Consider the following 15810-nt stretch of genomic DNA (forward strand, 5'->3'; position numbering starts at 1 on the left):
AGGAATAGCATAACCCTCTTCTCTTATCCCCTCTTCGTAGTGAGATACCTCCTCTAACTATTCACATTCTTGTACTTGGAGTTTCTCTAGGCTATGCAATCCTTCAAGCAGATCATATGATAGGATATTTTTTTAATTTCCTACAATGGTCAATCATCAGCTCTATCAGGTTCCCATAGAATCTAATAGGAAGCGGGCCGTGACAGATTTTCTCTATTTTATTAATTTATTCCTCATGTAATCTGGTCATCTGTGGCTTAGAAATCTTCAGCCATTTAGGAATTTATGTAACCAGTCTGCCATCAAAGGCAATATCTCTTGGATTTCTAGGCTTCTCATTCGTGTGCGACCCAACTGCATCTTGAGTGAAATTTGTATGTAAACTCGCAATCTAAATTCTACTTTGGGTGCAATTTGTGTAAACTACTGTTTTCTATATATTACAAGCTTACTCACGAATTCACCCAAAATGAAATTGGGTTGGACATTCAAATGGACTGTTATCTAGCATATTGCATGTTGGTCTAACCAAACAAAATCAATCTGTTGGAAGCTGAGAAATGGCTAAGGCCCTGTTTGTTTAAGATTATGACAACCGATTGTGAGTGCCAAACTAATTATTGGACTCAAAATTACGTTTAAATTTAAGTCCAATAATCAGTTTAGCACTCATAATCGGTTGTCATTATATTAAACGAACAGGACCTAAATTATGCAAGTGTAAGATTCTGTTCTATGATAGTAAAGCAGAGGGGCACCATCATCTTAAGTATCCATCTCAGGAGAACGAACTTTAGCTTTTTGCCAACTGGCTTCTTGCATTGCAGACTTTCAGTGCCTTTTTTAGTACCCAAGGTGTCTTATTTCACTAGCTGTAACATTTTATTAAGCACAGGGTTTTGAATTATGCACCTTGGATTACAAAGGTTTCTCTATGACTTAATGGCAAGCCAGCCATTGTTCAAAGGATCAGTGTTCCCATTGAGTGTCTCTTGTGTTCTATTGGGTGTGAGATTCATTATTTTTAGAACATAAAGGTATAATATTCGTTCAAATCTGGTTTTTCCTGAAGAACTTGCATTAGTTGTGATATAGTTATTTATAAATGATCCTAGGTCTTGATGATTGCATGTTCTCATCCCCTTTGGAAGGAGTGCCTATTTGCCTGTGTGCTTCAAGCTTGCAGGTTTTCTGTTGGTTAGGAGTGCACCCGAGTCTGGTTGGGGTCGGTTGAAGCCAATCCTTGCCCAACCCGAGATACCATTCCCTCAAACCTAACTCGACGCAACCCGATCCTCTCGAGTTGAGGGTCAACCCTAACCAAACCCACCTCTATATATCTCAACCCTAATCAAACCCGTCTAACTTCGTTTTGTCCCAATAAAGTCGGGTTGAGTTGTATTAGGTTTGACTTAGCCCGAGGCCAAAAAAAAAAAGCACACAACCCTAAGAGTTAGAAATTCATGACAAAATTAGGGGACTATGTTTGGTCAGTTTGCCCAAAGCCTCAACCCTAACTCAATCCGAAATTAAATTGGGTTGGCTTTTTCAAACCCCAACCCAACTCCGCCCAACCTGAGAAATGCCAGCCCAAACCGAGCATCGAGTTGAACCCTTCAGGTTCAGACTGACCCCGACCCAAGTTGTACTGCCAATGTTGATATGAGTAGTAGCACTATCTAAATCTACCAATTATGTATACTGGTTGTAGAAGACTAGTCATGCACTCATGCTCCTTAGTTTATTATACTTAAATATAATGAAAAGGTGTCAAACAATTCAGGATGCTACTTCATCAAAGGACCAAAATGTCTATCAAAGTTGTTAGAGTATATCAAATCTTTGATTTGATTAGACCTGATTGTTGATTAGGTAGGTGGTTAGTTTAGGAAAGTTAGCTTGATTAGAATTATGTTCCCAAATCTTCTCAAATCTCTTTCTATGTTTATCCTAAGGGCAGTGATAAATCGACTCCCCAAATGGATAGATTGACTCCCCATGTGTCTATCTCTCTCCTCTTTCTCTCTCTAACCTGGAGGAGAGAGAAAGACACATGGGGAGTCGATTTATCAATTTGGGGAGTCGATTTATCACTCACCTTATCCTAATTGTAATGCATCCAAAAATAAAAGAAATCTCTATTTTCTACAAAAGTTATGGGTTCGATCCTTCCTCGAGAAAATAAACAAGGGAGACAACTGAACAAAACCCAAAAGAATAATCTATATTCTTTATTGTATCGTCAAACTGAGAAACAACAGTGAATCGACCATATGTCTCAGTACTAAAACAAAAGAACCCCAAAGGAGAAGTCAACGAAAATAAGTAATCATAGCATCAATCTTGTGAAAGATTTGATGGGGTTTCTAAAAGAAGAAAGAGATGGCAGAGACGAGGACGAGGCCTGCAACTCTAAATCCGACAGCAAGAGAAGAAGCAGAGCTTTGGGAGGAAGGTGGTCCACCTGCCTCCGGAGGTGAGGACAAAGGGGAATTAGCATCAGAAGAGACTACATTAATGGTGACCTTTTGGCCGGCTTGACAGTGCCCGGGGATTGTGCAGATGTAGTAGTGGTTGCCGGTGGAGCTCAGAACAATATTAGCCGGGCCTGTTGTTGTAGTTGAGATGGGGTTTGTGCCAGTACACGCATTGTAGTCCGTCTCTGACACTTGAACTACATCGTGTGATCCAGTGGTAAAATTGAAAACTGCAAATTGTAAGCAACACACTCACACAGATCAGTGATGCTTCCAAATAATTGAATCAAAGTGTATAGTATCTAATTTGACACAAAATTCACATGAGATTCATTTCTTATAATCAATCTCTATCGTGATCTTTACTGAAGATTGTTCTCTTAGCAATCAAAAACGAAGAACCCCGATCTCTCTTATTCAGTGTTGCCAGAATCAACTCTGATCAAAATCTAAATGAATTCTAAAAGTAGAAAATACTCGACGATTAAAATCGGAGTTTATAAATCTTTGCTCCTAAAATGAATTTTAAAACTAGAAAATACTCAACTGATTAACATTGGAGTTTATAAATCTTTGCTCCGGATGGGTAATGAAACCACAATGGATAAGACATGGTGATAGAGACTAGTAGGACCAGCGTTCAGGAACGCCCGTAAATATGTTTTTATTTTAGTGACGTTCGTGAACGCCCGTAAAAACCTTACGGAGGGGGGCACCCTCATGCTATATGTGGCTCCACCCCCTGTCCATATCATTGTTTAGTTTAGGATAGTGACTAATTTTAAAGATGATAGACAACGGCAAATATTCACTCTAAATTTAAGTGACGAGGTGCATAAATTTAAGAAGGAAACTACATTTTAACGTTACCAACCCTATTACCTCAATTAAAACAGTTATACCAATATATTGAAAAATAATTTGATGTGGTTTTCAGGAGATATTTAAGAAATTTAATACACCTATAAGACTGGGTTTTGGGTTTCGATTTTTTTGTTTTTCTGTAAACGCAACTAAACCATCCCAAGATTGGGTTTGGTTTTTCAAACTGAAAACCGGCCCAACCCAAGACCCGTGATTTCTGAATTGACTCAGGGTATTTTTGGGTGAGGTGGATGCGGCATGGGTAAAACCTGAACCAAGTTGCAGCCTTAGAGATGAGCTTTCCCAATGTTCTTGTGCTCCTCCAAACAGACCCTAATTCCCCAAGGTTTCATCTATCAAAATCAGTGCTTATAGCTTTCTTTGCTTTAAATAGGTGAAGAAACCATGGATAGAACTGATACAGATGTAAAATTTGTATTAGAGACAATTAATAATAATAATCTAAAGAGAAATCAATCCAAGATAATATAAAACATTAGCAAAAGAAAACACGCACAGATGGTTCAATTCTATAATAGAAAACTTAGGGTCGGGCCGGGTCACAGTACCCGAGGCATTAACCCAGAACCCGACCCGACCTGAGTCAGGGTCTAAAAAAATGAACCCTGACCCGCCCTCAGAGTTGGAAGATCCAGCCCTGACTCTATTCGGGCTCAGGGCGGGTCAGGGCCAAACTTGCACCCCTACTCTTAAGCAATGAAACAGTGATTGACATCATTTGAAAGTTTAGTAAACGGACTCTATAACAGGAGAAATTATATGGTGAAAGGGTATACGTACCACCCTTTCATCATATAATTCCTCCTATAACAGACCCAAATTTCAGAAAGGCTCTGTTTCTTTGATAGGAGAATTGCCTTAAAACAAATTTGACGCCCATTTTTAAGTGAAAAAATGGATGTAAAATTTGTTTTATGCCCATTTTAGATTGAAAGAAACATGACCAAAATAGCAATGCTCAAGAACACATATATAGATAAGTGAGACCATAATGATGGAGTTTTTATATGATGCCCGACCGTGAAGTACCGTCAAAACGGTACCACCCTTGTTATTTGATCCAACGGCAGCCCACTTTTTACGAGGCTGCTGTTGGATCAAATATCAAGGTTGGTACTTTTGAAGTACGACCTTTACCTTCACGGGACTTGACGGTCGGCATCATATAATTTCTCATAATGATGAATGGAAAAGAACTAAAGTATCTTTACCTAGAGTATCGCCTACAATGAACGTCTGATCTGCGGCCCAACTGCTGTAGGATGGAGATACTGTCCATCCTACACTTCCTCCGACCACATGAGTAGTGGCCGCTGCGGCACACTGAAGCAGAGCAGCTAAAACAAGAACAGACCCAATCAAACTCTTGTAGGAACCCATCTGTCTCTTCTTGCTATAGCTATCCCCCTCTATATTGTTCACAGCTCGCCTCTCTCTCTCTCTCTCTCTCTCTCTCTCTCTCTCTCTCTCTCTCTATCTGTTGGATTGAATGAAATGAAATGAGGAATGGTTGAGAAGAGAGAAGGCTACAGCATTGCTACTTATAGAGGTAAAATACACGTTGCTAAGAGAAGACGGAGGCGTGGTTGAAGGAGAAAGGCAGATCGACTTTTCACACGTAACCGACCGCCGAATATGTGGAAAGATGATGAAATCTGTATTGCATTTTCGTGTGGGACCTACAAATGGAAACGCTCACCGGTCCTCCCCTCCTCCTCCGCTTGGACCAACACCAACTACTTGATCGAAATGACAGAAATACCCTCCGGTCCCTAACGAATTTATCAAACCTATCTCTCTCTCTTCTACAAGAGAGATGCTACGAAGAGGGTAAACGGTTTTGCTTTAAAATAATGTTTGAAGTGATAACACGTGTATATTACGAGAAGAAAAATTACCAGGATTATAGCATGGGTGGGGCTCATCATTTTACAAAACATGTTTTGATAAGGTGAGGCCCATCTCTTGTTTTAATTTGGTGGGGCCCACCATCTCTACCCAAATCCATGCATACTGTCCGGCCCACCATTTTACACCCATGCATGCCCCACCCTCTCGACTCAAATCCATGTGTAGGGGTGCCCATTTTACACCATGTTTGGATAAGATCGGTGCCACCAATCCACTCAAACCCATGCATCCCCTTGTTTTGATGGGTGGGTCCCATGATCTCCACACATACCATGCCTAGGGTGGGGCTCAGCATTTTACACCTCGTTTTTTTATATGGTAGTTCCCCCCCCCCCACATTTTATACCATGTTTTGATGGTGCGGTGCCCGGCAACTCCAGCCAAACCCATGCATGTGGGTGAGAATACCATTTAACACCTATATCCCACCATCTCCACTTAAACCCGTGCATCAGTGAAGCTCACCATTTCATGTTTTGATGGCGTGGGTCTCACTATCTCCACCCAAGCCCATGCATGGGTGCAAGTATTTTTTAGAAAAGTTATCCGTAGCAAACGTACATATGGGGCTCAAATATTTGAATGATGTAGCCATATGTAGGTCATGCCCCAAAAAATCATTTCTACAGAATGACTACCCCATGGGCAAAATAGGATCACATAGAGCGATTCAACTTCATTCCGGAAAAACAGTAAAACCGTGCCACAAAGTGCCATTTCAAGTACAACAAGGAAAAAGATCAATTATGAGGACTGCTTCAATAAGTTGGAAATTTTCTTTCTTTATTGTAATGAACCCATTTGTTTTCTTTTGTCACGACTGTGAGAATAGATCTGTTTCGAGGACTGCTTCCTTATTAGAATAGAAAAAGAGATACCAAAATGTCAGGGAAACCTTGCGTATCCTCCCTCCACTCGAAACTCTTTCACCTCTTTTGTTGTATTTTTATTTTATTTTAAGGCATGACTTTTGGCTTGTTTAGTACGAGTCAAAGAGACACTTTATGGACTTTCGAACCTTCCGACCAAGTCGTTATTGACAAATGTTGCACGGCTCGGTCATGGGTTCAGCCCAGAGCAACTCTTTTTTGTCGGCTAATTTGTACTCTCACGCTACGTTTCGATTGTTGAAATCAGGAATCAGAATTGATGGGTCAATGTCTTCATTGTCACCATGGATCATCTTCTTGAATCTTTTGGCTTCACATGGTATCCATGAGCCTTGTTCTTCTCTTTGGCTCATTTGTGCACTAAGGGATGCAAATAGGGTTGGCAGTTTAACCTGTGAAAATGGGGATCCGCTCCATGCCCCATGGCGTGAGGATTTCCCGATTTAATTTGGGACGGGGATTAAAAAAAATTACCCGAAGCGAGGATGGGGATGGCTCCGCCCCCGTAATACCCGTCTATAAAATTTACATAAATATAAATATATCTTTAATATTACAAAAATACCTCAATAAAGTGCTATATTTTAGTTTGGAACTTTGGAATCTAATTTTAAAATTTTTTGGCTAGATTAAAAAAAGAGAGTAGAAATTGTAATTATAGCAGGGATGGGGCGGGGATTGTAGTGTGCAAAGCGATGACGGGGATTTTCCTGCCATCCCCCGAAGCGGGGACTGGGACGGGGAATGCAACATCCAGTCCCGCCCCACCCTGTTGCCACCCCTAAATGTAGATCCATTATGAGCCTCTTGGGTCCCACCTTTTGATCTGATTCCATGGAATAGGCCCCACTTAGAAGTCTCCAAAGCCCAAAAGGGCAACCAGAGATTGCAAATAGACGTCAAATACTGTATATAAGCTATCAGTACTTATTCAAAATGTGTACCCAATTTGATGGTTAGGATAAGGGGTGTCATTGGATCCACCTATGGCTTGTTCAAGATCTGTTCGGATCCCTTATTAGTTGGATCCTTCTTGGAGGGTTTCGGATCATACTTATTTTGGGTCACGATCTATTGTGAATTGGACGTCCTGTGTCTTAGCATAGTTTGCAGAGTTTTTATATGATGAAAGGCCTTTATAGTCCATTATTTTTCAAAAAGTTTGAATATGGCTTCAGAATTGTGGTATATGTCTTCAGAAGTGTAGTAAAAAAACTGTTAAATAAACAGAATTTAAAAAAATGTTGAATGAACAATAAGAGCTGTGAATCTAATCAAAGGAAGGAAAAGAAATCCAAATTACACTTATTAAATAAAATTTGTCATTTTATTTGCACTTTATCAAAGTTGTAGGACTGTAGATGAGACTTGTGGTGGCCCTCCATACAAACGATCGATCATTTGCCACATGTTGCTTGGTCCAGAAGATTTGTTCGAAGAACAACCTTTAATTTTGATGTGACCCAACCCCATTTAAAAATGAAACTCACTGAAAAGAATGAAAAGAAAGCTCCATAAGAAGAAAACCAAAGCTAAAACTAAAGGGCAGTGATACCCCCTATCTACACCCGGTACAGCACTACTGAGTCTCTCTCTGTCTGTGCAACATGAACCCTTGGTGGGCCCAACAATTAATTTTGTTGAAATCTTTGAACAAGTTATGCCCCACCCATAATTTTAAAAATGAACTGGACGGCCCAAACCGTCCATTTGATAGGCCACAACTAGGGTGCAAATTGAGTCAGGTTCAACCAGAAGAAAAAAAAAGCCAGGTCGTGTTTGTGTTCGAGTTGAGCTTTCCAACCCAGGTTGCGTTCGGGTCGGGTTCGGGTTTGGGCAACCCAACATTTTTTATGATTTTTTTTTTTGGCTAAGCTTAAAAACTCAGGTCGGGTCAGGTTGGAAATCGGGTCGGGTTCGGGTTGGAAAAAATGGTTCCTCGGGTCGAGTTGGCTTCAACCCAACCCAAGTTGCACCCTTAGCCACAACCCAACCCAAGTTGCACCCCTAGCCACAACGTAGATAGGTTGCGCCGCAAAATATCATTTCCACAAGGTGATCCTAGCCCACCGATCTAAAAAAGAATCTGCATATTATGGAAACCTCTATAGATTGGAGGGATGTGATCATCCTATGGAAATGACTTTTGGAGCACAACCTATTTACATTGTGGCCCATCAAATGGATGGTTTGGATCATCCTATGGTGTGCACCCACAAAATCATTTCCATAGGATGATCGCAGACCTCTGATCTATAGAGGTTTCCATAATATGTTGCTTCTCTTTAGATCGGAGGGCTAGGATCATCCTATGGAAATTATATTACGGGGCATAACCTATTTATGTTGTGGCCCATCAAATGGACGGTTTAGATAATAGATGTTCGCCGTACAGTTCATTTTATACTGAAACACGGAGTCAGATGCAGGCAGACACTTCCTTAGCAGCCCCTTAGCAGCCGTTGTCAACCACCAAGAGAGCCGGCATCTCCTACACGGTTAATGTGACAGAATTCTCTATAATGTGCATGTTGTTTCAAAATAGCTGCCCCGTGATGAAATCGGTGGCATAGTTAGGATCTGTTATTGATTTACTCACCTATCATTAAATGCTGAAATTGAAGTCGCTCCCTTCGATTTGAGTTCACGGCTTGCAAAAGAAGTTGGCAATCAACACCGAGTAAAGCCAGATGGTTATGTCTCTATAGCTACTAAACATGTTTACTGTTTCACTAATACTTCTTTTAACTATCCATGTATTTAAAATTCACGAGTGAGACTTAGATCTGAAGTGTTAGTGGCTGCTTAGATTCAATCTGAACCAGCTAGCCTCTCTTCGGCTAAAGAACCAGTCCCTGAAATATACCTCGCAAGCTTCACATCTATTTGTGGTCACAGTTGCATTTTCTAGTTTTAACTCTGAGGGAGACTTGAGTTCTAATAGAATATAGGATATCATCCCATCCACTTCCGCTTCAAAAATGTGGCATTATAAGGATGCAAATTGGCTGGGGATGGCTTGCTCTATCTCATATTTAGATTGAAATTGGTGATGTTGGAATGGGCTGGCTTAGGGCATTTACTTATTGAGCCAAACCAGTACTAGGACCTAATTCCAAAGGATGTTTCTTATTACTTTAAACATCCTTTAATGTGTAGAAAACTGGATGCATAATGCAAAAGAACAATAAGAACTAAGAGAGAATGATACAACAAGAATAATAAATATAATCATAATTACAGAGTTTTTTCATTCTCTAAAATGTAAGGATTTTGGCATCCATGTTGTAGTATTGGAACACTATTAGCTCTACAACAAATTAAAGGAAACACAACATTAGATACGAAATGAAATGAAATTTACCTCATACTAATCATCCAGTGACCATGGCTTAAAAAGAGGCTGGAGGCATGACATTTCGCCTTCGTCCTCCCACTCTAACCCTTCAAACCATGCTTCTTCTCCTTCAATCTCTTCAAGTTTAGGTGCGTTGTGGGGTCTTACCGGAAACCTCTTTAAATCCGGGCAATCCAATACCCGAATAGATTTCAAAGAAGGGAAATCAAGAAATACATGGGACCCTCCTCCTCTATTAAGATGGCAGCAGAGACTTCTAAGCTTTCGGAGTGCGATCAAGTTTATAGTCTCTAATCAAGAGAGCAGACTCTCTTTATCCATCACACCCAATTCCTGCTCCTCTCCCTCTCCAGTTATTACACCTCTATTGCTTCACACTGATGTACATGGAGGTATAACAATTGTTGGAGGTCTCGTGCTATGTTCCACGAGAAGAGATCCTTTAATTTGGGGCCAGATTCGATGGTTATTGTTCGTAGATTTTGGAAGGTTAGAGGAGGTGTCAATGAGGAGAAATTCTGTCTTGCGTATTCGCCAACATCACTTCCTCATCCGAGATTATTTTCTCCGACCTAAAGCAATTTCGAACATAAAGATCCTCCAATTGTTGAAGGCATTGTGCAAGAGCAGGGGAGAATAGACATCGCAAGCTAGAGCACTCAGCCACAATCAACATGGTTAGGTTGTGGAACGTCCTAGATGGTGGAGTGGCCCCCTCCCATATACACGAGTGTTTGGGCAGTTTTCCTAATTCCATTTCTTTCAATGTAGAGAGAGGTGATGTAGGAATAGCATGACCCTCTTCTCTTATCCCCTCTTCGTAGTGAGATACCTCCTCTAACTCTTTACATTCTTGTACTTGGAGTTTCCCTAGGCTATGTAATCCTTCAAGCAGATCATATGATAGGATATTTTTTAATTTCCTACAATGGTCAATCTTCAGCTCTATCAGGTTCCCATAGAATCTAATAGGAAGCAGGCCGTGACAGATTTTCTCTATTTTATTAATTTATTCCTCATGTAATCTGGTCATCTATGGCTTAGAAATCTTCAGCCATTTAGGAATTCCTGTAACCAGTCTGCCATCAGAGGCAATATCTCTTGGATTTCTAGGCTTCTGATTTCGTGTGCAACCCAACTGCATCTTGAGTGAAATTTGTATGTAAACTTGCAATCTAAATTCTACTTTGGGTGCAATTTGTGTAAACTACTGTTTTCTATATATTGCAAGCTTACTCACGAATTTCACCCAAAATGAAATTGGGTTGGACATTCAAATGGACTGTTATCTAGCATATTGCATGTTGGTCTAACCAAGCAAAATCAATCTGTTGGAAGCTGAGAAATGGCTAAGACCCTGTTTGTTTAAGATTATGACAACCGATTGTGAGTGACAAACTAATTATTGGACTCAAAATTACGTTTAAATTTAAGTCCAATAATCAGTTTAGCACTCATAATCGGGTGTCATTATATTAAACGAACAGGACCTAAATTATGCAAGTGTAAGATTCTGTTCTATGATAGTAAAGTAGACGGGCACCATCATCTTAAGTATCCATCTCAGGAGAACGAACTTTAGCTTTTTGCCAACTGGCTTCTTGCATTGCAGACTTTCAGTGCCTTTTTTAGTACCCAAGGTGTCTTATTTCACTAGCTGTAACATTTTATTAAGCACAGGGTTTTGAATTATGCACCTTGGATTACAAAGGTTTCTCTATGACTTAATGGCAAGCCAGCCATTGTTCAAAGGATCAGTGTTCCCATTGAGTGTCTCTTGTGTTCTATTGGGTGTGAGATCCATTATTTTTAGAACATAAAGGTACAATATTCGTTCAAATCTGGTTTTCCTGAAGAACTTGCATTAGTTGTGATATAGTTATTTATAATTGATCCTAGGTCTTGATGATTGCATGTTCTCATCCCCTTTGGAAGGAGTACCTATTTGCCTGTGTGCTTCAAGCTTGCAGGTTTTCTGTTGGTTAGGAGTGCACTCGAGTCTGGTTGGGGCCGGTTGAAGCCAATCCTTGCCCAACCCAAGATACCATTCCCTCAAACCTAACTCGACGCAGCCCGATCCTCTCGAGTTGAGGGTCAACACTAACCCAACCCACCTCTATATATCCCAACCCGAATCAAACCTGTCTAACTTCTTTTTGTCCCAAATAAAGTCGGGTTGAGTTGTATTAGGTTCGAGTTAGCGGGAGGCAAAAAAAAAAACACACAACCCTAAGAGTTAGAAATTCATGACAAAATTAGGGGACTATGTTGGGTCAGGTTGCCCAAAGCCTCAATCCGAAATTAAATTGGGTTGGCTTTTTCCAACCCCAACCCAACTCCGCCCAAACCAAGCATCGAGTTGAACCCTTCTGGTTCAGACTGACCCCGACCCAAGTTGTACTGCCAATGTTGATAAGAGTAGTAGCACTATCTAACTTTACCAATTATGTATACTTAGTGTAGAAGACTAGTCATGCTCCTTAGTTTATTATACTTAAGTATAATGAAAAGGTGTCAAACAATTCAGGATGCTACTTCATCAAAGGACCAAAATGTCACAGTTGTTATATCAAATCTTTGATTTGATTAGACCTGATTGTTGATTAGGTAGGTGGTTAGTTTAGGAAAGTTAGCTTGATTAGAATTATGTTCCCAAATCTTCTCCAATCTCTTTCTATGTTTATCCTAATTGTAATGCATCCAATAATAATAGAAATCTCTATTTTCTACAAAAGTTATGGGTTCGATCCTTCCTCGAGAAAATAAACAAGGGAGACAACTGAACAAAACCCATAAGAATAATCTATATTCTTTATTGTATCGTCAAACTGAGAAACAACAATGAGTCGACCATATGTCTCAGTACTAAAACAAAAGAACCCAAAAGAACAAAAGAACCCACGAAAATAAGTAATCATAGCATCAATCTTGTGAAAGATTTGATGGGGTTTCTAAAAGAAGAAAGAGATGGCAGAAACGAGGACGAGGCCTGCAACTCTAAATCCGACAGCAAGAGAAGAAGCAGAGCTTTGGGAGGAAGGTGGTCCACCTGCCTCCGGCGGTGAGGACAAAGGGGAATTAGCATCAGAAGAGACTACATTAATGGTGACCTTTTGGCCGGCTTGACAGTGCCCGGGGATTGTGCAGATGTAGTAGTGGTTGCCGGTGGAGCTCAGAACAATATTAGCCGGGCCTGTTGTTGTAGTTGAGATGGGGTTTGTGCCATTACACGCATTGTAGTCCGTCTCTGACACTTGAACTACATCGTGTGATCCAGTGGTAAAATTGAAAACTGCAAATTGTAAGCAACACACTCACACAGATCAGTGATGCTTCCAAATAATTGAATCAAAGTGTATAGTATCTAATTTGACACAAAATTCACATGAGATTCATTTCTTATAATCAATCTCTATCGTGATCTTTACTGAAGATTGTTCTCTTAGCAATCAAAAACGAAGAACCCCGATCTCTCTTATTCAGTGTTGCCAGAATCAACTCTGATCAAAATCTAAATGAATTCTAAAAGTAGAAAATACTCGACGATTAAAATCGGAGTTTATAAATCTTTGCTCCAAAAATGAATTTTAAAACTAGAAAATACTCAACTGATTAACATTGGAGTTTATAAATCTTTGCTCCGGATGGGTAATGAAACCACAATGGATAAGACATGGTGATAGAGAATAGTAGGACCAGCGTTCAGGAACGCCCGTAAATATGTTTTTATTTTAGTGACGTTCGTGAACGCCCGTAAAAACCTTGCGGAGGGGGGCACCCTCATGCTATATGTGGCTCCGCCCCCTGTCCATATCATTGTTTAGTTTAGGATAGTGACTAATTTTAAAGATGATAGACAACGGCAAATATTCACTCTAAATTTAAGTGACGAGGTGCATAAATTTAAGAAGGAAACTACATTTTAACGTTACCAACCCTATTACCTCAATTAAAACAGTTATACCAATATATTGAAAAATAATTTGATGTGGTTTTCAGGAGATATTTAAGAAATTTAATACACCTATAAGACTGGGTTTTGGGTTTCGATTTTTTTGTTTTTCTGTAAACGCAACTAAACCATCCCAAGATTGGGTTTGGTTTTTCAAACTGAAAACCGGCCCAACCCAAGACCCGTGATTTCTGAATTGACTCAGGGTATTTTTGGGTCAGGTGGATGCGGCATGGGTAAAACCTGACCCAAGTTGCAGCCTTAGAGATGAGCTTTCCCAATGTTCTTGTGCTCCTCCAAACAGACCCTAATTCCCCAAGGTTTCATCTATCAAAATCAGTGCTTATAGCTTTCTTTGCTTTAAATAGGTGAAGAAACCATGGATAGAACTGATACAGCTGTCACAATTAAGAGCATCACCATAGTCTGTCTATAAATCTGAACAGACTCTCACTTAAGCAATGAAACATTGATTGACATCATTTGAAAGTTTATTAAACGGAATCTACAACAGGAGGAATTATATGGTGAAAGGATATACGTACCACCCTTTCATCATATAATTTCTCCTACAACAGACCCAAATTTCAGAAAGGCTCTGTTTCTTTGGTAGGAAAATTGCCTCACAACAAATTTGACGCCCATTTTTTAGTGAAAAAATGGATGTAAAATTTGTCTTATCCCATCTTAGATTGAAAGAAACATGACCAAAATAGCAATGCTCAAGAACACATATATAGATAAGTGAGACGATAATGGTGGAGTTTTTATATGATGCCCGACCATGAAGTACCGTCAAAACAGTACCACCCTTGATATTTGATCCAACGGCAGCCCACTTTATAGCAGGCTGCTATTGGATCAAATATCAAGGTTGGTACTTTTGAAGTACGACCTTCACCTTCATGGGACTTGACGGTCGGGCATCATTTAATTTCTCTTAATGATGAAATGGAAAGAACTAAAGTATCTTTACCTAGAGTATCGCCTACAATGAACGTCTGATCTGCGGCCCAACTGCTGTAGGTTGGAGATACTGTCCATCCTACACTTCCTCCGACCACATGAGTTGTGGCCGCTGCGGCACACTGAAGCAGAGCAGCTAAAACAAGAACAGACCCAATCAAACTCTTGTAGGAACCCATCTCTCTCTTCTTGCTATAGCTATCTGTGTTCACAGCTCGCCCCTTCTCTCTCAGAGATCTGTTGGATTGAATGAAATGAAATGAGGAAAGGTTGGGTAGAGAGAAGGCCACAGCATTGCTACTTATAGAGGTAGAATACACGTTTCTATGTTTTAGTCAGAAGAAATGTCGTGTAAATTACATTAGAAACGGAGAGGGTCGTTGAAGGAGAAAATGGCAGATAACCGACCGCCGAATATGTGAAAAGATGATGAAATCCGTGTTGAATTTAGACCTGGCAAACGCGACCCGTGAAAGCAGGTCGACCCAACCCACAAATTTGCGGGCATGGGTCGGGGTTTTAGTGACCCACCAAAACAGAACCACGGGTGACCCAACCCGCAAAAACACGGGTCGGGTCGGGTCAACCCACGGGCACCTGCGATTTTTTGGATTTTTTTTAACATTTTATTTTAAAATAGAAAATGAGATCAAGGGCTAAGAGCATCTCACTTTTTGAGCTGGAATAGTACACTTGTGTTTGGAAATCAGCCCTTCTAACAGCCATGGTTTTAAATTTCGACCGAATCCGAAATTTCGGATTTCGGTGGGGACCGAAACCTAAATTTTCCGAAATTACATTTTTCACCATTTTTCAGATTTCGGTCAGAAATTTCGGTAATTTCGGTCCTAAATTTTGATTAAATGGCATTATTTATTTATTTTAAAAAGTGTTACAAAATTTCGGCCGAAATTTCAAAAATTCGGTACTGAATTTCGAACCAAATTACCAAATTTCGGATTTCGCCAAAATTTCGGTTTTCAGTGGGGTCCGAAACGGTTACCGAAACCGAAATTTTAAACCATGCTAACATCATCTCACTTTTTAAGGACTCCCAACTTCCAGAGAATTACTAATTTCTAATTTTCTATGCATGAATACACTCCCTATTTTTCAAAAAGGATGATTGGAAGGTACAACCACACCATAGGATGATCCAAACCGTGCATTTGATGGGCCATAATGTAAATAGGTTGTGCCCAAAAAATCATTAGCATAGGATGATTCTAACCCTCCGATCTAAAGAGGGACTGACAATATGGAAACTTCTATAGATCGAACGGTTGAGATCGTCTTATGGCAATGATTTTTGGGGCACGATCTATTTATGGTGTGGCCCATCAAATGGACGGTTTGGATCATCCTATGGTG

General features: G+C 40.1%; 1 protein-coding gene across 1 annotated transcript; it reads right to left on the reverse strand.

Moving 5' to 3' along the window:
• Positions 1-2205: 2205 nt before the first annotated feature.
• LOC143845416 (blue copper protein-like) lies at positions 2206-14777 on the reverse strand. Its single transcript, XM_077353747.1, has 4 exons — positions 14450-14777; positions 12476-12813; positions 4574-4832; positions 2206-2707 (listed from the first exon to the last, which is right to left on the reverse strand). The coding sequence occupies exons 1-4, from the start codon at positions 14616-14618 to the stop codon at positions 2367-2369; spliced, it is 1107 nt and encodes a 368-aa protein (XP_077209862.1). The 5' UTR covers positions 14619-14777; the 3' UTR covers positions 2206-2366.
• Between the last annotated feature and the right edge of the window lie 1033 nt (positions 14778-15810).

Source organism: Tasmannia lanceolata, unplaced genomic scaffold (genome assembly GCF_043159265.1).
Source record: "Tasmannia lanceolata isolate RefF3 unplaced genomic scaffold, GAP_Taslan_0.1 ptg000002l, whole genome shotgun sequence".
Classification (NCBI taxonomy): Eukaryota; Viridiplantae; Streptophyta; class Magnoliopsida; order Canellales; family Winteraceae; genus Tasmannia; species Tasmannia lanceolata.

Coding starts and splice junctions, on each gene's coding strand:
- LOC143845416 (XM_077353747.1), bottom strand. CDS start 14,618: ATGGGTTCCTACAAGAGTTTGATTGGGTCTGTTCTTGTTTTAGCTGCT. Junction 12,814..14,449: donor CATTGTAGGCGATACTCTAG/GTAAAGATACTT, acceptor TACAATTTGCAG/TTTTCAATTTTACCACTGGA. Junction 2,708..4,573: donor CATTGTAGGCGATACTCTAG/GTAAAGATACTT, acceptor TACAATTTGCAG/TTTTCAATTTTACCACTGGA.